This window comes from Aethalodelphis obliquidens, unplaced genomic scaffold, assembly GCF_003676395.1.
Source record: "Aethalodelphis obliquidens isolate GAN/ISIS:26980383/991018 unplaced genomic scaffold, ASM367639v1 scaffold7, whole genome shotgun sequence".
Taxonomy (NCBI): Eukaryota; Metazoa; Chordata; class Mammalia; order Artiodactyla; family Delphinidae; genus Aethalodelphis; species Aethalodelphis obliquidens.
The window spans coordinates 34641541-34667285 of record NW_020837951.1 but is presented as its reverse complement, the minus strand read 5'-3'; the positions used below and the strand labels follow the sequence as shown (position 1 = coordinate 34667285).

Sequence of the window (25745 nt, the reverse complement as noted above, 5' to 3'; positions counted from 1 at the left end):
GCTGGGCTTTCACAGTGGTGATGGGGGTGAAGCTCAGAGCCGGGGCCCTGGCACACATGTCACCGCGGGCCCTTCCCTGGCTTCCCAGCAGCCCAGCTCCCCCACCAGGGCTGCCACTGAACCACACCAGCCCTCGTGGCAACCAGTCAAATGGGGTGTATGTTCTGGGAGGGGGCGTGAGGAAGAGGTGAAGCAGATTCTGACCTGAGCCCCCTAACTTGCAGAGTCCTGGACGGGTGACCGTGGGCAGCGGTGAGCACTGCGATCGGGTAGACAGGTGAGGGCCTGGTCGCCCTTCTAAAGAGCTGAGACTTGATCCTACGATGGGCTGAATGAAGGAACGCCATTCTTCAGATTGGGCTTTAGAGACCTCTCTGACTGCTGAGGGAGGGTGGGTTTGGGGACAACCCTGGAGGCAGAGAGACCAGTTAGGGAAGGCTGAATCCCTCAGTGATGAGAGGGATGTGGGAGGCGACTCCAACAGGACTTGATTACGTGTGGGGCGAGTCAGAGAAGACTCCTGTGTGATGCCACACCGAGATGGAGATCGGGGCACAGCAGGGGAGGGGGTCAGGGCCAGTGTGTACTTTCCCACGAAGCCTCCCCTCTGCTAACTTTCTGATGTCGGGAGTGGAGAGGAGGCAGTTCGGCAGGCCTCTGGCCCCTGGGGGTGAACAGTGCTGGAGTGGGCAGAGGGGTGGGGGTTGGGGAAGGGGCTAGGCGGGAGATGAGGTTCTAGGCTTAGTTTTGCCACAGGCAGAGGAGAGGGAGAAACCAGATGAACTGTAAGGCACTTTCACCTCTGACAACCTGGGTGTTCCACCGGCTAAAATCAGAATTGGGGGCTCTCTCCCAGTATACAATCCCACGACACACCTCCTGGCACAGAAGGTGAAAAGAGAGGCATGGAGCACGGAACACCGATCATGGAAGGAACCCAAGCTCTCACGACCAACGACCTGGCAACCTGCCTAGTCTCAGATCTCACCAGGTCCCTTTCCAGGCCATGCTCTCTGCCTGTATTACCAGGACACCCTCCCCTCCCCACTGTCCACCTGACTGACTCCACTTGCTCTTCAGGGGTCACCTCTTCCAGGAAGCCTTCCCTGGCCTCACCTCCTTCCCAGACTCCCCTTGATCTCAGCCTATGGTACCCTAATTGCCAGTTTCCTTGTTTGGCTCCTCATGAGCCCCTCAAGGGCAGGGCTACACCATACTTGCCCCTACCTCCCATCCCTAGAGCATGCCCACAACATAACAGGTGCTCAAAGAATGACTGAATGAAGAGACTTAATGAGCTGCTGTTTCACTGTACTGGGGAAAAATATCGGTTTTCATACCAGATAAATTGGATAAAACCTAATAACGTCCCAGTCAACACTGTAAATCCCCACTGAATTAATTCATACATCCGCTTGCAAGCTTAATAATATAGCCATACATTTTAGAGGGAACAGGTGGTGATGAATGACAGGCTTAATTAGGCAAATCATTCCACCTAAAGTAAAAATATACAAACTCCAAGTGATTCAGCAGCACAAGAAAAAAAAAAAGTTAAGAACAAAAGCTCCAAACACAACTGCTTTCATTCCTTCTAATTAAGCTTCCCTTTAATCTGCAATTTAAAAAGGCAATTCTTTTAAGTTAGTGATTTTCTGCAAAAGGTAAAGGAAGACACAGCCCTCAAAAGAATATCTGCATTTAGAGAAAAAATATGCCACCCTTGTGAGTTGTTAGAATGACAGTAACTAATTAGTTCCACCTATAGGCAATTACAAACAGAAGTCCGAGTTTTGAGGGAGGGAAGGGAGACTCAGACGGGCAGGGCCAGGCCTCTGGAGCCCTTTTGCCTTTGGTGTGATGATGGGGACCAGTACCCTGGTGGCAGTGGGAGAAGTGGCCCGGTTGACAGCTCTAGCAACCTGTCTCCCGAGAGGGTGAGGTGGCCCTTCGTGATGTCCCAAATGTCCTTCCAAAAGCTCTGGTCTAATGACACGTCTCATTCTTTAAGACCCAGCTCAGATCTTCCGGGAGGCCCCTCCTCCCTGCAGATTAGCCTCTGCCGCTGGTGGTCCCCTTCCTACACGTATGGTAGATTTTATACCAATCAGCCTTGAAGTTGGGTCATTGTCAATGACAGAAGACGGCATTTCCAGGTGCCCATGCGAGCTCTAACCCTCACAACAACCCTGCCACCCTGTGGGCAAGGGAGTGGGGGCCCAGAGGAGGGGAGGAAGAATTCCGCCAGAGTCTCAGAGCTAAGGAGCGGGGCTGGCCGGGCAGGAGCTGTGCCTCACTCATTTAGTCTTTGAAACGACCACCACCTGTATGAAGTCTAGAAGCTTCAAAGGTCTGGCACAAAAGTCCCCCTTCCACAAAGCCTCCCCTGATCCCACCTGCCGAGAGCTACCTTCCTCCTGGGCGGCTCATGGCACTTGGCCCTTCTCCTGTAGCTCAGTGGGCCCCCAGCCAGCCCGGGTGTTCTGTGGGGGCAGCGCCTGGGATTTAGGCCTCTTTTTCCTCTCCAATCTCTTGTCTGTCCCTAAACTGACTGTAGTGCTGGGCATAGAGATGGTGTTTAGTGAATGTTTGCTTAGATGAAGTAAATGTGTTCCTTCAGGATCTGGCTCCTTCCTGTTTATCATTCAGGGCTGGCCAGAGAGATCAGGTTCCAAAATGCCAAAGGGCCTCTCAAGCACAGCTCTCTGGGCTCGGAAGCTCTTGCTGGCTCCTACTTCCCTGGGATGGAGAACTCACTCTGATGCTTGAGGTCCTCTGTGACTTGGTGACAACCTGACCTTCCGGATGCACCTTCCCCTAAAAAAACCCCTCCGGGTTCCACACCCACCCCTAGGCTCTAGTCACAAAGAATGGCTGGTCCCAAATCCATCATCTGCCTTCCTGCCTCTAGGACTTTGCTATGCTGTGCCTGTCCGATAGAATCCCTTTCTTCACTGTCTCTGGTGCAAAAGTCCTAGCCATTCTTCAGTTCAGCTTTAATGCTACCTCCTGGGGGGAAGTTTTGTCCTAGACACCCCCCCCCCCCAGGTGGAATTCCTTTCTCCTCTTCTGAACCCCACCTCCCCTGTCAGTGCCACTGTCTGACCCCGCACCAGTCTGTATTACAGTGCATTATGTAGGTGTCTTCTCAGAACGGGATGGAGATGGGGCCTTGTGCCTCAGCCTCTTCTGAACTTCCCCATGCCTGACACACAGCCCACGGGCTGCAACAAGGCCAGAGAACAGAGGAACTGCAGCGGCTCAGCACCATGGAAAGGACGTGGACTCTGGAGTTAGGAAGATCCGGGTTTGAACCTTGCCTCTGCCACTATTGTGTGACTTTGGGCAAGACTCTAAACCTCTCTGAGCCTTAGCTGCCTCTTCTGTAAAACAGGGCTGACAACCCCTATACCATAAAGGATTGTGGAGGTGGTTAGTAACAGATGATGTACCAAAGTCCAGGCAGGCCCCCTGTATGTGGTGGTCCTTTCTCCCCATGGTCACATCCATGCTCAGAGCAGCTCCTTTTCATGTACTCAAGAAGATAAAGTACCTTGTATCAGAAACCATCTTCTCCAACCTGTGCTGGAATTCCGAAGTTGGAAGCTCCAAGAGGACAGGACATATTCTGTTTTATTCAAAGGCTAATTCCCAATGCCTAGAACAGTGCCTGATATATAGTAGATGCTTAGAATCTGTTGAGTGAATGAATCTCCATCCAGATTTATGGTCAGCAGGACCAAAAAAACTCATTCATCAATCAAGAAAGGAAACTTAGGAGGTGGACTCCCCACCTCAAATTACTTTAAAATAGTTTTGAAAAATGGCTTGACCTTTACTGAGTGCTTCCTGTGCATGGGCAAGCATATGTGAGGATCCGACGTGACATTCTCTTCTGACCCTCACAACGAACTGAGGAGGTTGGTGCAACTTCACTTACATTTTTATGAACGGGGCCTGGTGCGGGCGAATAGCCTGCCCCAGCAGAGAGAAGCAGGCTGTCACCCCAGGCAGTGAGCCCCAGACCCCAGTCCCTGTCCCTCTGCTTTGGGATGGAAACACTGGGCAGCCTCCTGGAAACCCTGGAAAGCCTCTAGAAGTGCCTTTCTCTGGGGACGGGCAGGGAGAGAAGAGTCGACAGTCTGCCAAACATCCCCCAGCCCTCTGGGCGGACCACGAGTGTGGATGGTGGCCCCTAAGGACGGGGGTCATTCACAGGGAACAGGAAGGGAGCAAAGGGGGCCCAGGGTCTTGGGTCCCAGGTGAGGCCTGCGATGTGCTCCAGGTTCAGTGGCTGCTTCTTTCTGGCTGGCCTGGAGCCTCCGGCCCTCCCAGTTCTCTAGTACAGGACAGAGTCCTTTAAGCATAAGGCAACAAGGATTAGAGAACTGAAAACAAAACCCTGTGCATAGAGCTCTCAGGTGCTAAAGAGGCTTCTTTAGGCCCCGTGTGGATGAGGTGGGAGTGAATACGGGGCTGACAGGAGGGGCCTGCACACTGTTCCAGGCCTGGTGTTTGTTCATGGATGTCCTATGACTCTGAAAACACAAGGGCACAGAGAACAGAATGAAGGTGCCCAAGGCATCCCTTCCACACAGTCCTGGGCACTGATTCCTCCACACTGCTGATGGCCGCGTGGGTTTGTAGTGGGAGGACAGGCGGGGAGTGGGGAGGGCAGGGGTGCAGAGGCATGGAAGGGGCTGCAGCCCAGGCAGTCATAAGCCCCCAAGAGGGGGCAAGGAGGGAGACTGCGCGTTGGTTTGGGCAGGTGGGGGGCCCCCATGACCCAGAGTGTATGGAAATACCACAAGCTTTCACAATGATGAGCAAACACTTGCACTTGACTAAGACTCTGTTCCTATGACAACGGTCCTCTGTTGCTTCAACTTTCTAAACATATGTTCTGCCTCGTCTCGCCTGCTCCTCATAGTAAGACAAGTATTAGAATTCCCATTTTACAGCTGGAGAAACTAAGGCCCAGAGAGGTGAAGCCCTCTTCTCCCCTGCAGTTCAAGAGCAGGCCTCACTCTCCCCTCTGCCCAGTTAGTGAAGGCTGTGCCTCCAGGTAGGCTGTAAGGTGATGGGCAGCCTAGCAAATGTTTTGGTTTGCTTTTCCAGGATCACCTATGACAGGCCTCTGTATTCTCCTTGCAGACACATGCACGCCCCAGGGCACCAAGCTGCCACGTCTCGTGGGCAGTGCCTGAGAACAGAGGTTCTCATTATGAGAGGGGGCAGTGGTGACTCCCCGAGAAGCGGGGCGTGGGGAAACCCACTTGGGCTCCAGGAATCCCATCTGGTTTCCAGGAACGCTGTCCATGCATGTACACCCAAGCCTGGACTGGGGAAGGAGGGCCTGGCATGAGGGGCGTGTCTGCATCCTCCTATTCTGCACCCCAAAAAGGAAGCATGGACACTGCTGCCTGGTGCAAAGACCCTGCCCCAAGGGCTGCTGCTTGGCTGCAGGAAAAGTAGGGACAAATCCTGATGAAAATGATGAAATGACCCAAACGCAGAGGACTTTACAGCTGATGAAGCAAGCCACCTCCACCATCATAACTCATTTTATAAATGAGGAACAAGAGCTGCAAAAGGGACTGACTTGCCCCATGTCAACAGCCAGATTTGAACCTGGACTTGAACCCACGTCTTCTGAATCCCAGGAGCCTCTAACAAGTTCTGCGCAAATCCTGTCTACAGTGCAACAGGTTCTCAAAAACAACAATAGTAATGATAATGATATCAAAAGCCAGCCTCCACTGAGCACTGACTGTGCCCCTGACTCCTGGCACCAATTACCACCTGGTTTTATAGATGAGGAAACAGGCAATTTGCCCCAGGTCATCCTGCTAGCAAGGGGCAGCACAGGGCTTTAAATCCAGACCCTCCAGCTCTCCTAGTTCTGAGCTGGGCTCAGTGTCAGGTGTCCCCTCAGGTCTGATGTAGTGTGTCTCCTGACACTTTAACCTGCAGACACCCACAGACACTTAGAATCAATCCTAGGGCCTGGGAAAGGGACTTCCCCCATCCACAAGCCTCTGAGGACCTGCAGGAAGCAGGCTGGGCATTTGTGGAAATGAGTCTCCCCTTCCAGGAGTCCCAAAGCCCCAGCCGAGCTGCTTATATGTTTCTGCTGCTGCCCCTCCACAGATGGTGGTGGGGGAAGGGAGGAATGACAGGAGGGGACAAGCAGGTGCATGGCTCTCAAGGGTTTGCTTGCCACCTACTGGCACACCAGTCTCCTCACTCACAACATGGCATCCGGACGCACGGGTCAATCCTCAAACACCCAGGGACACACTCTCGGCCTTGAGTTCAGACCAGGGGCTGCAACCACAGCAGACAACAGCCACTCACAAACGCCCCTTTTCATGCAGGTCCCTCACCCTCATCTGGAGAGAAGATAGGTATACAGCACGAAAGAATGATGTGAAAACGTATCACCGCTGTGTGAGCAGGCTGCATGATACCTATGTATTCTGTGTCCTGAAGAGAACTTGGGGTTGGTTTTCCTGAGACGTGATTTATTCAATAATTTAACAAATATCTGTGTGTTCGTTATGTGCCAGGCACTCATCTACGTGGGGACCCAGGTGTGAACAAGGCCGGCAGAGTCTCTGACCTCACAGAGCTTAAAAATCTCTAACCACACAAAGATCTCTGACCTGCCAAGCAGAAGGGCAAAGATATTCTACTAAACCTTTGGGTTTCTTCCACACAGGAGACAAACGCACTTGAAGCAAAAACATTCCTATCAATATAATTAGCAGGCAAACCAAAGCTATGAAGCGCCAGTGTTTTTCTTTTTTTTTTCTATGTTACTAAATGAATTCATTCATATGTCAAACAGAAAAAATAACTGGAAAAACCTGTCCCTCAGCCAAAGGAAGCGAGTGATCCCAGTTCTCTGTTTAAAGCCCCCTTCTCTCTGCAGACCTGCTGTTCACACGTGTTAAACATTAATTACAACTGTTACTCATTACATAGCAAAAAGCTCCGAGTACAAACACAATTGTTAATTTCCTCCCAGGCCCAAGGCATTCTGGGAACCTGAGCAGGGGGCAGGAAGCACTGCCGGAGCCCCAGTGGGGCCAATGGTGAGGAGAAGGTGGCATGTGCTGGGTGTGCCAGGTGATGGTGGCAGGTCTAAGATTCCCCGTGGAAACTTCTGCAGAGTCCGAGCCTGTTTATTCTGAGTACACAAGGATGAGTCATGGGCTTGGTGGGAACAGTGAGCCTGGAGCAGGGTCTGATGGACTCAGTGTCAGCACTACCACCTTCAGAGCATTTGTGTTTCACGGTGACAGTGACAAGTCACAAGCTCAGCACAAAGTGGGCGCAACTGCTTCTGCCTCCAGAACAGCCCAAGCCACCTTGCCCGAGCACAGCTAAAGAGAATGTTCAGACCTGCCCTTTACGCACTCTCGATGTCAACACAGCAGTGGAGAGAGCCTGAGCTGAGTTCATTAGCTGTGTGACTGTGGGCAAGCTGCTCACCCTCTCTGAGCCTGAGTAGTGTCATCTGTGTGATGACAATGAAACCACACCCACCTTGCAGAACTTCATAGGGTTAACCTGTGCCAGCCTCCTAACTGGCGCTCACTAGCTGTTAATTGCCTGCCCCTCCTCCGTCATCCCCTTACCTTCATAGGATTATTTTAAATTAGCCAACTGAACTGGCTCAGAGATGACTCACAGTTGTTTAGGAAACAGACATACCTGAGACCTTACTTTCCCCTTTCTCTGCCCTTTGAGCCTCACTTGATGAGCTGGGAAAATGTCAAAACTCAAGAGGGTGCCTGCCTAAGGGGTGACCAACACAGCATTAGCACCCCCCATGCTGACAGTAACAAGTGTGTATCTGGCGGTTCCAGAATAAACCAAAGCACACCCATACGGGATGTGGTAGGAGCACAGAGGGGACCCAGCCCAACCTGGGATGAGGGTGGGGAAGGGACTGGTCATGTCAGGGGAGGCTTCCTGGAGGAGGTGGCATGGACACCACCCGAGCAGAGCTGTGACACCCCCTCCCTAACTCCTCCCTGACCCCAGCACCTAAAACATAGTATGTACTGAGTATACTTCAGGTTCTCAAAGTGGGGTCCCCAGATCAGCAGCATCAGCAACACGTGGGACCTTGCTAGAAACGCAAATTCTCATGCCTCATTCCTGGAACCTACTAAATCAGGAACTCTAGGGGTGGGACCCGGTAATGTTTGACACTTCTTCCAGGTGATTCTGCTGCACGCTCTGGGCAAACCAACCAATCAACAAACGTGTCAGAACCAGAATGGGGAGGGAGGGCTGTGGGGGAGAAAGGCAGTAGAGACCCTCTCACACCTGGGGACCAGTGGCCCAGTCCTCGGGAGGGACTGAATAAAGGATGGAAGAACCAGGTGGTTCATGGTGAGAACTATTGCTGGAATCGAGATGGAGTACTTCCTACAGAAGTGTTGCTTTCCGCACTATCCATGCCTCTCGCTGCCAGGAATAACTGGGAATGAACTTCATAAATGGGCCCTCTGTGCCCCCGAGTACCTCTTTATGCAGTATTGTTTTAATATATACAATTAAATTTGACTTAATACAGCAAGCCTTCCCCGAGTGCCAACAACCGTTCTCTCATGTGTGACCCTTTAGAGGTTACGAAGTCTTTTCATCCAATTTTTTCCCTTGATCAACACAGAGATCCAGTGTGATAAGGATTGTGACTATCCCCGTTTTACAGATGGGAACACTAAAGCTCAGGAGACTGAAGAGCCCGAGGTCCCACAGCGGGTGAGTGGTGGAGCTGGCATGTGAACTTGGGATTGTCTGACTCCGGTTACTGTTCCAATGGCTCCCGACACCAAGACACTGTGTTGAGCTTTCCAGGGCGGAGAAACTGGCCAAGGAGCTAGCGCGGAAGCCAGACAAGTACCCAAAATAAATATGTTCAGCATTGAGTCACAGGTCTGTCTTCTATTTTCACTGGGAGGCAGGCCTGTCGCTGGCTGAACCCAGGACATTGCCTGAAAAGTAGCTTCAAGGTAGACAAATCTCTAGACAATGAATCGAAAATGAAGTGACTTTTGTTTCTCCTGCGACTTGGCACCCTGAGCAGGCACTCTGATCACTCGCTTCACAGAAGCAACTGCAAATCATTAAGGATGTAGTTTTTAACTTGACCCATTGAATTAAAAGGAAACGCTGATGCATCCTCCGTGTACGGCATGACTGCTATGAGGTCTCCAGCAGTCCCCATCCCTTCCCCGGGCCTCAGTTTCCCTAGCTGGACAAGGGGGAGTGGGATGCCATGGGTGGGGACCCCTTCCTGTGCTGAGGGATGGCAAAGAGGACCAACCCGTGGGATGGCTCTGGTCACCCCATGCAGGCATGAACCTCCAGAACTTGGGCTCCCACAGAATCCTCAGCTGGAACTGTTCCAAGTGGGAACATACACTCTAGGCACGTATCCTACCAGCTGCAGACGCAGGGAGAAATTGGTGCAAGGGCGATGAAAGGCGTGTGACATTTCCTGTGGGCTCTGGGAGGACGAGGGCTCCAGCCACATTATATACAGCATCTTGGATGGTGTCAGAGAGCCCAGACATTGACAGGGTAAGGGCTTGGGCTCTGGAGTGGGACTTCCCAGGTTCAAATCCCGTCTCTGCAGCTGACTAGCTATAGGCTCCTGGGCAATCATTTCTTCTCTTTGGACCTCGGTTTTCTTATCTGTAAAAGGAGGAAACTAAGGGTGGTTGTGAGGATTAAATGAGATAATGCATGCACAAGTGTTCTGTAAATACCAGCACTTCCCCAACGCAGTGCCCTTTTTTAAGCCCCACCAGGGCCCTCTGCAGTGGACACATTTCCCAGGTGAGGGAATAGAAGCCCCAGGACAGGTTCAGTCCCTGTCCTTCCAATGGCCCCTGAGAGATCTGAAGACTCCAAATCCATGCCTGCTTTGCCAGGTTATCCACCCAGCTCCTCGGCCCCCTGCCTGTGTGGCCACCTCCTGGGCATAATTCCTTTGTCCATCCCACAATTCGTGCCACAAAGCCCAGGGGCTGGTCAGACAAGCTGCATCACCCCCAAGACAGCATGGAATCACCCAGGCTGCTTCTCCTGCCCCACGCTGAGCAGGGAGCTGCAACGGGGGGGCTGGACCTGCCGGCTGTAAAGACTCCAGGGGGCGGTGAGTGGAGAACTCACCCCCTGGAGAACTGAGCGGGTGGAGAACTGCGTCCAGCCAGCTCTGAAGGCAGGTGTTTCTGCTGGGTGGCAAGGGGGCTGTCAGCCTGATGGAAGCCACCGCACCGCTCTGTTCGCTGCAGCTGGTGGTAAAACTGACTGGGCATCTGTCCTGGGGCTGGGATCAGCTCAGGCCATGTGTGTGGCTTGGGACTCCGGTGTTGGATGGGTGCGGGCAGGGGTTCTGGCTGAGGCCACCACCAGCCTCCTGGAGGGAGGGCAGGCAAGGGAAGCCGAGGGCTCCTGGGGAGCTTGCGGTGTCTCTCATTCACCTGGCCACAGAATTCTGAGAAAAGGGAAGACTATCATTCCCAAGAAGCTAGGACCACCTCACACCCTGCAAGAGCTGTTTTCGCGACAACCGGGAAGGGATGATCAAGCCTTCCCGAAAGGCTGCACTGGCCGAGAAGGCCTACTTCTGCGGAGAATGCCAAAGCATCCCTTTGAGAACAGTCTCATTTCACGAATGCAGTGCAGGACAGCACTCTGAAAGGCGGAAAGCACTTCTGCTTCGTAGACTGAATCACAGAGTAGTTCAGAGGCCTTCCCTTCTCCTGGCCTTTGACCAGCATGTGGGATCCTGAAGGAATGAAGCTTGGAAGCAGCCCCGGAGAGGGCTGCAGGGCAACCTCCCACTGCAGGGCAAAGCCCTCCCAACACCAGTCCTGCCTCATTCAAGCTTCTGCGGGCAAATCTTGGTGAGAGGAAGCTCATTATACACTTTCAGGTGTACCTGAAATTCTTACCACTCACTGTGACCCTAAATTCCTATGACTCCTTCTTGGTGGGCCTACCTCTGCCCTTTGGGGGTCCCCACACCACACACCTTTGGAAATCTGAAAACACTGACCAGGATACCGCATGCAAGCTAAAAAGGCAGAATCAGAATACAAGGGATGCAGGGACTTCCCTGGTAGTCCAGTGGTTAAGACTCTGCGCTTCCACTGCAGAGGGCACGGGTTCGATCCATGGTTGGGGAACTAAGATCCTGCATGCTGCGCGGTGCGGCAAAAAACCAACCAACCAAACAAAAAACAAGGAATGGAAAGAGATGCTAACGATACTGCCCAGTGGATTCTACCACGGCTACAGATCCTGCACCCCAGGCTCTCGGGGCTCATCACAGAGCTCCCGAGGGCCCAGAGAAACTGTGTGGGGCATTTCAAACAGGTATTGCGATAAGGAGGACGAGGCCCAGCCCACCCTGCCTTGCTCCCTGACACCGCCAATGATGTGCTAAAGCGCGTGCCACACACACTACTGATTCAGATGGGAACATTATCCTTTGTTTCTGAGCAGCCATCCTTCTGGGTTTACAGATGGGACCACGGCAGCACTTTAGCAACCTAATCGAACTGTTTCAACTCGTCCTTATTACCTGAGAGGTGGCCCATCCACCTCGTTCCACCTGCACTTTGGGGCTAGGAGACAGGAGGGTGCTCCTTGGCTGCAATGCCGCACCTGACAGGCTCTGTCCACAGATGTGGGGAGGGATCTGGTCAAGACTAAAGGCTGGTGCTCACAGCATCCCTCCAGCCCAAGTGAAACAGCTTCCTTCTATGCCCCAGAAATCAGAACCGAGCCAAAAGCTTCTTGGGGAAAAGCACAATCGGTATCCACCCCAGAGCAAGACACACAATTGATGAGGTAAGTGACTTGATGAGACACAGGTGGGGACATGAGTCTGAGTCTACTTTCTATCAGCAGCCTAAGAAGTTGACCTATAATGACACTTGTGATAGCAACTCAGCAACATATAACCAAGTCCACAGTGGATACCTGTGGCTCAGAAACTTGTCTGGAGACAGTTCCATCTAAGACCTTGTGATCCTTTGTGAAAAACTAAATGTATAGTAGTTTTAAAACTAGCTTTGGGCAGAAGTGGGCAAGTTCTGGTCTGAGAGGCTTCTGAAGAGATGATGTCCTGTAGGGTAAGGGCTTTTCACTTTAACATGGAGCGAATCACCTGGGGGTCTTTTAAAACAGATTGACTCTGCAGGTCTGGGGTGGGGCCTGAGACCTTGCATTTCTCACCAGTTTCCAGGTGATGTGATGCTGCTGGTCCAGAGACCACATTTTGAGCAGCAAAGCACCAGACTAGACTAGAGCACCTAAGGTGACATGACCTGCAAGGTGGTCAGTCCAGGAGAGGGTGAGACGCCACACCGCCTGGAATGTCATCTCTTGCCATGGGCCCTTGGTATCTAGGACAGTTGTCACATGAGCCCTTTAGCCCTTTAATCAAACTGGTGTTTGTGAAGAGCCACCTCTGGGACATCATCGGCTCCGTTCTAGTTCCTCCCACACCCGGGAGGAGCACAGCCTTGTCAGCCATGCCAGTGGACAGGCCTTGGATTCCCTTGTGCCGAGGGCAGAGGAGGCTGTGAAATGCACGGGAGAGACCTGAGGTGACCAAGGACCTCAGCCACATGACTACTCTCGGCTCTGGCTCTTGACTGGCATCAAGGCCTGGCAGGCGGGCCCAGCACCTACAGCACTGAGTCTATGTGGTGAGGGAAGTGCCCCACCAGAGTCACGTGCAGGAAGCTCCACAGGCTCAGAGAGGCAGCAAGGAAGCCCGTGGGACGTGTGGCTGCGTACCAGGAGGGCTCACAGGGATGGCGAAGGAGGCACAGGACTTTTCCAGATAGGACACAGCAGGGAAGGCCACTTAGACAGAAGGCATGGGACTGCACAGCGCGCTACATCCAGGGAGCTGTGAGTAGTCTGTGCTAGAACAGTCAGAACTTCGAGCGAGGGGATCAAGATGAGTGGAGGGCAGAGGCCTCACTTTGGGGGGCTAGGAAGGGAGGGAGGGTCTAGTTGTGCATGAAAATGGGAGATTCAAGGCAAAATGAATCTTAAATAAAAAAAAAAAAACTCCCTTTCTGACCTTCAATGTGGTAAGAATTAAATTACTCACTCGATGTCTGTTTATATGCCTAAACTCTTAGAAGCATAAAAGTGTTTTTGCATCTGACTTTTCCCCTCTTAACATTAAACATAAGCATTTCCCTAGGTTGTTATAAACTCTGTGTCAACATCACTTTGTAGTGGCTGCACAATATTCCATTTAACCGACCCCCATTGCTGGACATTCAGGTCATTCTCCATCTCTCATGATCATCATGCCTTTCCTGTGCTTTAGATCATAACCTCAGCCTGGATCCTAAGGACTGGGGTTAGGATCAAAGGGTGTGTACATAGCTTAGGACAGGTGACACATGTGGCAGACTGCTCTCCATACGGCTGTGGGAGAGGAGAGGCACCTGAGTCATTCAAGGGGCTCTAGGCCAGGGGTGGGGTCAACTCCTGAGGTCAGGATGTGGCCACGGCCTGTGCTCTGTGGATGGGCTCGTGCTGAAGCTGGGACAGGAAACGCAGCAGCCCTGGATGCATGCAGGCCTGTAGCAGCTGTATGACAGGATGGAGCCACTGGGCTCCACAAGGCCCAATAGGAGCCACTCTGCAGATTGATTTTCTTCTAGCTTCTAAGATTTCCTTCTGAAATCTGAAATCTTGGCTTCAGTGAACTAGAGCATTACCAACAGGACCAAGACAGAGTCAGACAATGAGATCATCTGGGCTGTCTCTGGGGATGGGGGGAGGGACTGGAACGGAGACCCTGGAGGCCAGACCCAGGAGTTCCCCTAGGCCTGGCCTAAGGGACTTCCGCCAGGACCCTCCTCATCCTTGAAGGGCCCAGCTGTACTAGAAACCCTGTGGTTTACCTGAGCAGGCAGGGACCCGTGCACTTACTCCCTTTACAAAGGTGAGTGCCATGTGGGTCAGCGGCCGCCTCTGGGCAGGGCCACTGGCTCCTTACCTGCCAGAGCTGGGATGGTGACCCGGTTCCATTCCCATGGCTGGTCGTATTCATCAGCGGGCCTGTCGTCATCCTGGGGCAGCTTGCTCTCCCGCAGTTGGGGGCTGACCGTGCTCTCTGAGTCGGAGTCCATGCTTGGGCCCTCGGGTTCGTAAGGGGTATCGTATAATTGGATGCCTTTGTGCTGGGACCGGACGCTTTCCTGCCTCTGAAATTCTGCAGTCAAAAAGGAAGGAAGCAGAGATGTAAAGCATGCACAGCACGTGCTTCCTCACCTGGGACCCACCAGGTGACGCCAAAGGAATTCAGAGCCACCAGCCAGGGAGGTGGAGGCTGTATTTACCTTCTGTCCCACCCCTCAAGGGCGGGGTCTCTGCTCTCACTGCTCAAGGCTTCCTCACAGAGATCTCAGGCTCTGGACCAAACAATAGAACGAGAAGCCTCCCTGCCACCGCCTGCAGTCTTCAAGGGCACGGCGCAGAAGTGAGCGTGATGTTCCGGGTGTGTTCTGACACCAGCCCGGGACAGGCAGAGCTCTCAGCCCCATCGCTTACGGAGGCGGGGGTGGTCTTCCCACTAGGGCAACTCCCTGGTCTCTGGACTTGTCACTCCCTAGCTATAAAACGAGAAGATTGGGCCAAATGACCCTCAAGTTTCCACCCAGCTCACATATTCATTTTAAAGACCTACGAAGCCAAGAACCACCCCCAGGGGACGCAGGGTCACTGATTTTTCCCCTACAAAGCCCCAGGAATGACCCTTTTCCTGCATTTCTACCTCCCCCAGGGCCTGCCTATCTTCTAACACACTGAATACAGCCAAGAAACTTGAGAGCAGATGTCCAGTTTCACTTCTGAATAAGGAAGGAAAGCTCTTAATCTTCTGGAGAGGATGCCAAGGCCTGGCTCCAGTGTGGGCTGAGGGGCGACCGCCCATCTAGATGAGGCCCCAGACAGGGCATGTTCCTTTCAGCTGCTGCTTATTCCTGAGAGGCCAGCAGTGGCTGAATGATGGATTCCAGGATGATGCTACGATCAGGTGCTTCCTCCTCACACAGGGGCACTTTTCCTGCTTTGATCATAAACACCCACTGTGCGCAGGGCCAACGTGAGGACAGGGGGAAAGGAGGGGGTTCGCTGTTGAGGCTGCTCTCGGCAAGCCCACTGTTTCCAGAAGAGATACAACGGGCACCTAAATCACCATAATACTCTGCAGCAAAGGGGCTGCTGCAGGGCCTGGGAGGGATGAGACAGGAGGAGAGATGACATTTGAACTGACAGCTCTGACAAGTGGAAACAGGAGAGGGACAGGATTCCCTGTGGTAGGACCAGGGCAAGCCAAGGCAGTGCAGCTGGAGAGAACGTGCTCACTGCCCACTTTCTTGTTTTATTTGTAAAATGTATATAACATTTGCCATTATACCATATTTAAGTGCACAAGTCAGTGGCATTAAGTATATGCACACTGTTGTGCAACCATCACCGCCATCCATCTCACGAACTTTATCTTCATCCTAAACTGAAACTGTCCCCCACTAACTCCCCATTTCCCCTCCCCCAGCCCCTGGCAACCACCCTTCCACTTTCTGTCTCTATGAATTTGACTACCTAGGTACCTCATATAAGTGGAATCATATGGTATTTGGCCTTCTGTGACAGTCTTATTTCACTTAGCATAATGTTTTTAAGGTTCTTCCATGTTATAGCGTGTGTCAGAAGTTCATTTCTTTTTAAGGCTGAATAATATTCCACCGTGTGTCTATTCACTGTCTACTTTTGCTGGAGCACCAGGTCCAAGGAGGTGGGAGAGGGGTGGTGGGGCTTGATAGAAAAGCACTGAGGGTGGTGAGAGTGAGCTATTTAAGTGGAATCTCGAGGCATTCTCCAAATCAGAGGTCCAGTGCCATAAAGATATAGTAGAAACCCACAGGAGCCATGTGCCTTGAAGAGCAGTTGACAAAACACATGAATGACGTCAGCCTTTCTGAGAAAGAGCATTCTTTTAGGCTGGGCTTCATGATCCAAGGCCAGCTCATAGGGTCGACAAAAAATCCACCTCTGCGCACAGGCCCTGATACAACACAAACTAACCAATGCTGGGTAGTGACCTTTAGTGATGACATTAAATAGTGCTGTGGTAGTATCTCCCAAACTTCACTGAGTTACATACCGACTTCATGATTTTGCTGTTTTCAAGTACCACCTGGCTTATCATTTACCATTGTTATTGATGTTGCCTCATTTTTTACAGTAAATAAATTCACTTAAAAAGGAAACTTTTAATCACCATCCCATAAGCCATTATCCTTACCAAAAACAGATGATAAACATAAAAAGAATGAACAAGAACAAAACCAACTAGGTGGGTGCCACTGCCAGGAGGCAAGCCCAAGGCTCACTTTCTCTCTGCTGAAAAGGAAGATGGCAAGTACTGGAGAGCTGGTGGAGGCAGGCGGGAGGTCTAAGCAGCAAACCAAGATACTTTCTTTGGCAAACAAGAATAACCTTCTCTTTTTAGAAAGAAAGTAAATGAAAAGGGAAAAACCTCACTATGTGGTTCTCAGGCTGCCTAAAATCATGTCTCCTCTGAGAAGATGTCCCTTACTTTGGCAAAACATGGCTTTATTGGGTCCCATGAGTAAACTGGGATGATTTATTAGTTTTGAGGATGATGCTTTCCTTTTTATGGGGGAGTAAGAGGAGAAGAGAAGAGCTATAAAAGGCAGGACTTGGTCATTTTAAGGCGAAGACCAACTGTAAAGTACTGGAGACAACTCTGTAAATTACGAAATCTACCAAAGTGCTTGCTTTGTGGGGTCATCATCATCTGCACCCACTGCCGCCCCTGGTTCTAAGGAGTGCAGTCTAGCTTCCTGCCTTTGGAGAATTCCAAGGGATAGGGACATTGGGAATGCAGTTGACAGGCACTTTGCATGCAAATCGTCATTTAATCCTGGGCCACAAAGCAACTCGTGGATGCACTTCTGTGGGCCCCCAATAATCATGAACATCCTTGCTTTCTCTCTCCCTCTCACACAGAGCCCAGATGCAAACAGATATTCCATGAATGTGGGTGGGATAAATGAATGACAACTGACAGCCAGAAACCCCTCTTTACCCCCAAATTCCAATGTATGAAAGTCCCTGACTTCAGTGATAAGGTACCTGGAACAATATGAAAAATGCATATAGCCCAGTATTACACAATATTCAGAAGAGATGGATAGTCTACACAAACACTAGCTTAAAAGGAAAACATGTGCAGGGAACAGATTAGCTATTAAATCAGAGGGACTTGGGCATACACCTCTCAGACAGGATTTATTGTCCCCAAAGCATCTGCACCTTACCAAAGCTGGGTTAGTAATGGCATGCAGTTAGGGTAGGGGATGTTATGATGGTAATCATTAAAACAAGCTTCCCCCCTATTACATGGTGAATTCAAATTTTCATTAAGGCCTCAACAATAGGGAGCAGTTAAGTAAATTACGGCATGCTAACTGGATGGAATATTAAACAGCCATTAAAATGATAAATCTGAAGATTATGTAGCTACATGGAATAGCGTGCATGAAATTATGCTAAGTTAAAAAGTGAAATACAAGACTGTTTATGTGTTGAGCAAACCATATAATGTGGGCTTTCTAAACAAGTCCTGGGCAATGTGAACAATGCCCCAGAGGAATTCTACTCCTTGCTTAGGAATTGCTGAACACCGTCATCCCACACTTTGCCCATAATATCTAAACTCTGATGACAGCGATGTTGTAAGTACAGATACACGTGAATAAAGGACAGAAAACCTGATACAGGAAGATAAACAGCTACTGTGTATAGAGGGAGGAATTATTGCATAGTAATTTTTCAAAGTTGTTTTAAATAATGAATAAGTATGTTAGTAAAGAAAAAATGTAGTTAAGAGTGGATCACATGAAAGTAAATACGATGTTAAGTTGGGCTTATAGGAGCTGCGTGTTTCGGAAGCAGCTGCCTTTGCCTGAGAAAACACCCATTTAAGGGAACATCTCCTCTCCCAGGAGACGTTTGCCAAGAGCCCCAGGAAGTCAAGGGCAGTTGCGCCAGGGCAGCTCACCAGACATCACTGTCCCCTGCCTAATGACCAGGTCCGTCCTCCTTATTACCTAAACCGATCTGGGACGGTCCGTCCTCCTTATTACCCAAACCGATCTGGGACAGTCCAGAGACTGACCTAATAGGGGAGCTGGTAACTGTATGTTTTAAGTCACAAGTTATCTCGACATCACCATCTATAAATTCATGGAAAATGACCTTTAATATTGGGTGGCAGGCTGTGATGTTACGCCTCTTAGGCAGGGAGCAGGAACATTAAATTGACAGGGTAGGGATTTCTGTCGGCTTCTGAAGTAGAAAGGTTTTCAAGTAGAACTATATATGGAGGAAAAAAAAAAATGAGAGCACTTTGTTTTAGAATCGGAGAATGTTGGAACTGGAAGGGGCCCTGGGCGTATTCACCAAGGGCACAGAGCCAGGAGGGTGAGGCTGGTGTACTGACCAAGGGCCGTGGCCCTGAGAGGCAAGGAGAGCCGAGGGGATCATCTGAGTGAGGGGCCCAGGACAGAGCTTGGTGCAAACCAGGGGCCTCCTGAGTGGCTCTAAGTGTTTCGAGTTCCCCAAGTCCATTGGCAACAAGCTACGCTTTGCTCCGGTGTTCACCAACTCCGTGCCTCCCCCTCACAGTTTTTTGTTTGTGTGTTTTTGTTTTGTTTATTTCCTTTGGCTGTCAGGAAGCTCAGGGTTAATTTTGATGCTTAACCTCGATAGCTAGGTTAGCTTAGATATTGGGTAGAATCATTTTCACTTGCCCTTCCTTCTATTGTGGATCTTGATATCTATTATAACAGCCTCATCATATACATTTCTTTTTATTATGCAGAGCCTCAGGTCAGTATTCTGAAAGCAGGCGGACACACATCTAATGAAAAAGACTAGAAGAAAAAAAAACCTCTTCTTTACCTCTTTACCTTCCTTTCAGGAACAGAGAAAGGAGGGCAGGGCTTGGCCTCACCTCTGGGAAACAGGCCGAGGAAATCAATGTACTCGCTGGTGCACCCAGCCTTCTCTGGGAGCGCCAGCATCCACCTGTCCTCACACCCCGCTAGGCATCTACTGAATGCCCAGCACGAGAGGAGACGGAGATGAAGCAGACACAGTCCTGGTCTTCAGGGAGCCCTTGGGGAAAGAGGGCCAGAGCCCCCAACACAGACAGAGGAGGCTTAGGGTCCTCAACAGGGAGCAGATGTGACTCTACAACTCAGTTGAGGGAAATCTGGGAGGGCCTTAAAGAATTTAGACATGAGGGCATGGCACGGTGGTATGGCAGGGAAGTTGGGTGTTTGATGAAGGAAGGACCGAAGCAGAGGCACAGGGGCTGGAAGCACGAGGTGTATGTGGGGAAGGTGGGCCGTCCAGGGGGCCCATTGAGAGGGGATGCTGAGGCAGGTGGAAGTGGTTCTGGACGGCCTTGAATGCCACGGGACAGCACCCCCAAGACTGTCTAAGGAGAGGTGCAGGCTGGAGAACCCCCAGGCAGGGTGGAGCTGGGCGGGGTGAGGCTGGCACAGACATGCAGGAGCCTAGCTGGAAATGACAGATGCCAGCCTGCAGGCCCCTCACCTCTAATCTTCCCAGCTGGTTTGTCTGGGAATCCACACCAGATCCCAAATGACAGGGTGGCAGAGCTCAGTAGAGATGTGTGGTCAAGGAGGCTTCCAGTCCCAGGCCCTGCCATCCCCTGTCAGCCCAAGAAACCTCTACTCAGCCGGTGGTGGGCCTGCCTGGCTGTGCCCTCAGGCCTCCGTGGGCCAGGGCCGCACTATTAGGACAATGCAGCGCCACTGACTGGTGCTGCCCCGCACCCGCCACCTGGGAGGCAAAGCCCTGGGTCCAGGAAAGCGATAGGTTCAACAGCACAGTGTGGTGGCTGAAAACACTGATCCTGCCAGACCGCTGGGGCCCGAATCCCGGCCCCAATGGGGGACCCAGAGCATGTTGCCCCAGTTTCCTCATCTCTGGAGCAGAGACAACAGTGTCCACGATGTTATGAGGATCAAACGAATTCTTGTACGTTCAGTGTTTAGAACGGCGCCTGGTGCACAGAAGGCACTCCGGGAATGTTGACTTCATGTCAGTTACCACTACTGGGGCATCCTTGGAATACCATTCCAAGAGCCCTCCTCCTCTGAGATCACCCTTCATCCCCCAGAGCCACAGAAGGCCTGCTTATGAACTCTAACAGGCAACCCTGCGCTGGAGATGACAGGGTTTCACCACCCATCTATGAATCTTCCATTTCTGGATCCACAACTTCTGATTTCAGCTGCTGCTTTGGCAGTCTCTCGCCTCCACATGGGAGCTTTGCTCCAGATCAACTCTTGTGCGGAACACAAAACACACAGGGGAGGGTTCAGTGCCCAGGAGTCTAATGACTACATTTTATAGATGGAGAAACTGAGGCCTGGGGAAGGACGAGGCCCCAGGTCCTCTAACTCTTAGACCAGGGCTCTTCTTCCTACCTTTCCCAGATGCTTCCTCATGTCTCTTTTATCAGACCGTCTTGTTTGTAATCTTCTGGAGGCAGGGGCATCTACTTCAGTCAGGTCTGAGGTGTTAAAAAGCACACCCGGCACCACAGCCCAAGTGAGGAGTTCCACAGGAGGGGCGGGCAGCTGTTCCTAATTAGACACAGCCGAAATCCCGCCAAGTTCCGGGCACCACATCAAAGGGAAGGCAGGGGACGCTCTCCTCATCTAAACTGTTAAAACATCTGCTGGAGAAAGACCCTCCTCCTAATGAATGCCTGAATGCAGGGGGCCCCCGGAGGCTGAGGTGGCAGCATGGGGCAGCAGGGGTCCTCGGGGCGGACCCCGCCGGGCAGCAAGGGTAGGGCAGCTTGGAGACGGAGCCTGGACACAAACCCAACACAACACAGGCAGAGGCCCCACCCCCTCCTCCATCTAGTCTGGTTTCCGGAGCTGTCTAGAAGCCACGAGACTGACTAATTGGAGTTCTCTTACCATCTCTTTTCCAGACGTGCATAGAAACACCCTAGAAAAAGAAGGTGAGCTCTGTGGAGCAAGGGTGTGGAACAAGAACAATGGTCACATCGGCGGGAGCCGTGCAGGCCTGTCACTGCCCGGTGGAACCTGCACCGCTTGCTCTTTCACGCTCAGCCCAAGGGCAAGGGGAAGGCCCAGGTCTGACTCAGGGAGCCTGGTCTGATCCCTGCCCTTGGACATCTGTACAGGACGGGGTCTCCCCTGGAGGGCCCTGTTCTGTGGTCCCTGGGGGAGACGAGCCCACACCCCTGATGACACCGAATGTGCTTCACTCACTATTTAAAAGGCCACATGGGCCTCTTCACAGAGCTCTCGGGAGCTGCCTGCAATTATGGCCAGGCCCTTCCGCCCTGCCCATCACTCTGCACTCTTCCAGTGACTGCCTTCGCGTGCACAGGCCTCCGAGCGGCTGCAGGCCTGAGTTCTGTCGCCATCCCCTGCAGAGACTCACTGAGGCGAACTTGCCGCTCCAGGATCCAGGCTGCTACCAGGCTCAAGGCAGTGCATCAACGAGCATCCGTTTAGTGCAGCAACTTTCTCAGGAAGACAGCTCTCTGCTTCCATGTCAACGGAAGACTCACATTCTCAGGCAATCAGGGAGCCTGCCTGCTTCTCTTTCTCAAACATCACTGAGCCCGTACTGGGTGCTAAGGCGGACCCCAGGCCAATGCTGAGCACTCATGTGGAGACAAGGCTCCCCCCACCCCCAGAGGAGCTGTGGTTTAGCAGGAGAATCGGGACACCAGCATCCCTAAGTGCTGAGCGAATAACAGTTACGAGTTACCGAACACCTGCCTGTGCCCGGCACTGTCCTGGGTGTTGGCTGCATGTCATTCCTTGTCCCCATGACACAGACAGGCAAGGGTGACTGGCAGCCTCAGAGCCTCCGCTGGGACCAACCCAGTTCTAAAGTGGTACAGACAGTGGCAGCTTGGAAGAGGCAGAAAGCAAAGGCAGTCCCAGGGATTTCGAAAAACCTTAGGGAGAAGGTGGCTTTTCAGAGGATCTCAAGTCCTAGTGCAAAGAGGCCCCTCAAGGGCCACAGAAGCCGAGGGACCTGCCTGGCATCACAGACAATGAATGGGGGGCCCGGGGTAGAATATACTCAAGGAAATAAGGAAGATTCAGACGGGTGAAGACAGGGCCCCAGGATAAAGGGCAACAGAGCCAAGTCGTGGACAGAGGAAAGCTTGAAGGATTGTGAGGTAAAATGAAAGACTGTGAGTTGTCCGAGCCCGGCGCTACTGAGGAAGAGGAGGTGGGGAGTGGCTAGAAAAGGAAACTGGGGCTGGGTTATGGAGGGCCCTGAATGCCAGGAGGAGGGGTAGGAAACTGCAAAATGTGGGCCAGCAGTCTCAATCAGGTTTGCGCTTTCAGAAAAAAAGCTTTTACAGAAGCTGGCAGGAAACACCAGGGCGTGGTGATCAACTGTGATGACCTGAAGGTCCAACCCTCCAAACAATTAGGTCTCTACCCTTTCAAATAGTGGAGAGAGGATGCCCGGGGTTCCTGAAAGAAAAACACACTCCAGCGAACAGTTCCCAAAAGTGGAAAAGAAAGCATTTCCACTGGGATACGAGGCAGAGTCGGGGTGGCACCAGTACCCTCAGGTCAACCTCAAGAGGGGCGGGTATCCTCTGACCCCCGTGCTGCAGACAGAGGCTGGGGCCCAGGGGGGACTGCCAGGGGCCTTGGCAAACAGAGCCAGAGACGGTCCAGCCTCGTGTCTTCCAAGTATTGACAGACTGTACTTACAGAGAGGGCTAGCCACCCCTCTGGTGCGATCTTCCAGTCTGCTAGGCACGGTGAGGTCTCAGCTTCCAGAGAGGCCTTGGGCCGCACTCTAATGTGATAAAGCCACGGGGGACAGGCTTTCATGCCAGACCACCTTGGCTACACCCCTCACTGAGCAGCATCGCCAGCCCTTTCTCACGGAACCTCCCAGAGCAAAGCCTTGGAGGATCCAAGACCACACCCAAGCCCCCTCCTCACCTGCCTGGTATGAAATCTGCAGCTCAGAGCGGTTCGGCCAAGGTCTAGGAGACTCACCTCTCAATAATACACTTGAAGAGTGCTGAGTGCCTACGGTGTACCAAGGTCTGTGCCAAGCGCAGTGCCTCCAAGTTCTCACTTAATTCTCACAACACTTCTATAAGGGGGTGCTGCTGGCATTACCACTTTAAAGACAGTCACACAGCAAGCCAGGGATGGAGGCAGCCTGACTCCAAAGCCCATGCTCTTAAACAGGCAGCTGTCTATACCGCCTTTCCAACACTAGTTGGTGCTCCTTCCGGTTCACCAGGTCCAAAATAACATGAACATGTTCAGGTCAGCAGGGAATGCAAGCACTGGAAGAGCCGACTTGGTCGCCTAACTTGGTCCTAGCTTCACCGTGCTGAGTGACGCCAGGCAGGTTACTTCCTCCCTCTGGTCATCAGTTTGCTCATTAGTCAAGGCAACTCAGGTCATCTTGGGCTTTATCTGACCAGGACCACACGTAGGTACCTATAGGAATCGTTAGGCAGTCTGGGAGGAAAGCAAAGGATGGTATCAGGAGGAAGAGAGCTGCCCATCAAAGAGGTATTTAAGCACATTCTAGATCTTTAGAGGGGTGGCCAATGCATGCTGCTGGTCCCAGGCTGGCTGGCTCTAAGCAAGTGATTACAAACTGGCATTGGGTGCAGGGTGCCAGCCTCCCAGGGCAGAGCCAGGGACTCCTTCCAGGCATGACCCTTCCCTCCATCTGTACCTAACAGCCCCCCTTGCCATGTGACAGGTTTGCAGTCAAACTGGTCAAACCCCACCCATACCCATCTGGTGGAGGCGGCAGCCCTGGGGCTGGTTGCAGGGTCACTGCCTCATGCTGAGGGGTGCTGCTGGCGTTGTGCCGCATGCCCAGCACAGCTGTCCGGGCGGAAGCGACTTGCTGAGATCTGGCAAGCTCTCTGCCCCAGGCTTCCTTGCTTTGGAACTGCTTCAAGAGAGGAACTAATCTCCTTGAGGACTTGTAGACAACCTCAGCCTGCTGGATGGTGATGACGAGGCTGCCGGCCTGGGACCAGCCTGGCCCTCCGCTCACTGACTGTGTGACCCTGGTCAGCTGCCTGATCCGCTAGGGCTAAGATTCCTTCCAGGTGAGGCGGGAGGGGGTGAAGCAGATGGTCTCGGAGGCCTTTCTGGCTCCAGAGACCTCAGTCTGATTCTACAAAGAGTGGATGTTCACACAGGCTCCTTGTTCCAGTGTTGTAGCTCCAGCACACGAAGGAGGAGGGGACATACACAAGGGCACCCATCCTACAGTGCGCAGGGTCCCTGACCTTGGCATCCTAACCACCTTCCAGCAAACTCCTCCACAATTCAACCCCAATATGCAATGAGAACCCTCTACGAGGAGAAGCTCTATTCCAACACAAAGTTGTGTTTTCCTGCCTGTGATTAATTTTGTGGGTCAACTTGAATGGGCCACAGGGTTGCCCAGATACTTGGTCAAACATTATTCTGGATATTTCTGTGACGGTGTTTCTGAATGAGATTAACATTTAAATCCACAGACTGAGTAAAGCAGATGGCTCTCCCTAATGTGGTGGGCCTTGTCTAATCAGTTGAAGGACCAAATAGAACACAAAGGTTGGCCCTCCTCCAATAAAGAGAATTCTTCCTGCCTGACAGCATTTGTACTGGGACATCAACTTTTTTTCTGCCTTCAGACTCAAACTGAGACACTGGCTCTGTCTGGGTCTCGACCCTGTTGGCTTTTGGACTAGAATTACACCAGCGCATCTCCTCGTTCTCAGGCCTTCAAACTTGGACTGGAACTACACCATTGGCTCTACTGGGTCTTTCTGACTCATCTTGGGACTTGCCAGCCTCCATAATCACACGAGCCAGTTTCTTATAATTAATCTCTCTTATTGGTTCTGTTTCTCTGGAGAACCCTAACTTATGCCTCCGTGAAGAATCCTTCCTCACATGCTTACCATGCATGGTCTTAGGATGGGCTGCTTGTCTGCTCCCCTTCTCAAACAGTTCCTGAAAAGACTGTGTTATCAACACAGAAGCCAGGTCTATAAGAAAACCTCTTTATCACAATGCAGAGGGGACCTGCCACTTTTCCTGACCCTGAAGAACTAGGGATGCAGCCAAGCCTCAGCTCTCTTAGAGGAACCTGCAATTCCACCCTCAGGAGACCTCACGGTAGCAAAGCCACTGCAAGAGTGGGGATCTCAGTGGGGATCCCTACTTGGCCCAGGAGTGACCACCTGCCAAGAGCCAATCCAAACTTAACAAGAAAGACCAAAGCAAGACTCCCTCATTCCAGATAGAACTTTCTGGCCCACAAAGTTTGTGTGATTTGGTTTTTATAACCATCTGGTTATAGACAGATCCTAATGGTCAGAGCCAACAACCCCATTTAATAGGGCAAACAGGAAACCCAGAATCAAAGGGACTTGCCGAAGTCAGAGTGAGAAATCCACACGATTCCTACTCTACGGTCTTTCCGACTGTACTATTACATCTTGTATTTCTTGGTGTCGCAGCACAAAAAACCCGATGGAGTGTTTTTGTTTTGTCTGAAAGAAGGGTGGGGAA

At 51.8% G+C, this 25745-nt stretch overlaps 1 protein-coding gene across 7 annotated transcripts in view; it reads right to left on the bottom strand.

Annotated features, from left to right (window-relative positions):
* SHB (SH2 domain containing adaptor protein B) overlaps window positions 1–25745 on the bottom strand; it is a 137996-nt gene that overhangs the window by 36589 nt on the left and 75662 nt on the right. For 4 of the 7 annotated variants that reach the window (XM_027105446.1, XM_027105450.1, XM_027105452.1 and 1 more), the window contains one exon: window positions 14060–14275. In XM_027105446.1, the coding sequence (XP_026961247.1) occupies window positions 14060–14275 (216 nt within the window). Of the gene's footprint in view, window positions 1–204; window positions 410–14059; window positions 14276–25745 lie in introns of all 7 variants that reach the window. The other 3 variants (XM_027105447.1, XM_027105448.1, XM_027105449.1) reach the window with 1 other exon arrangement.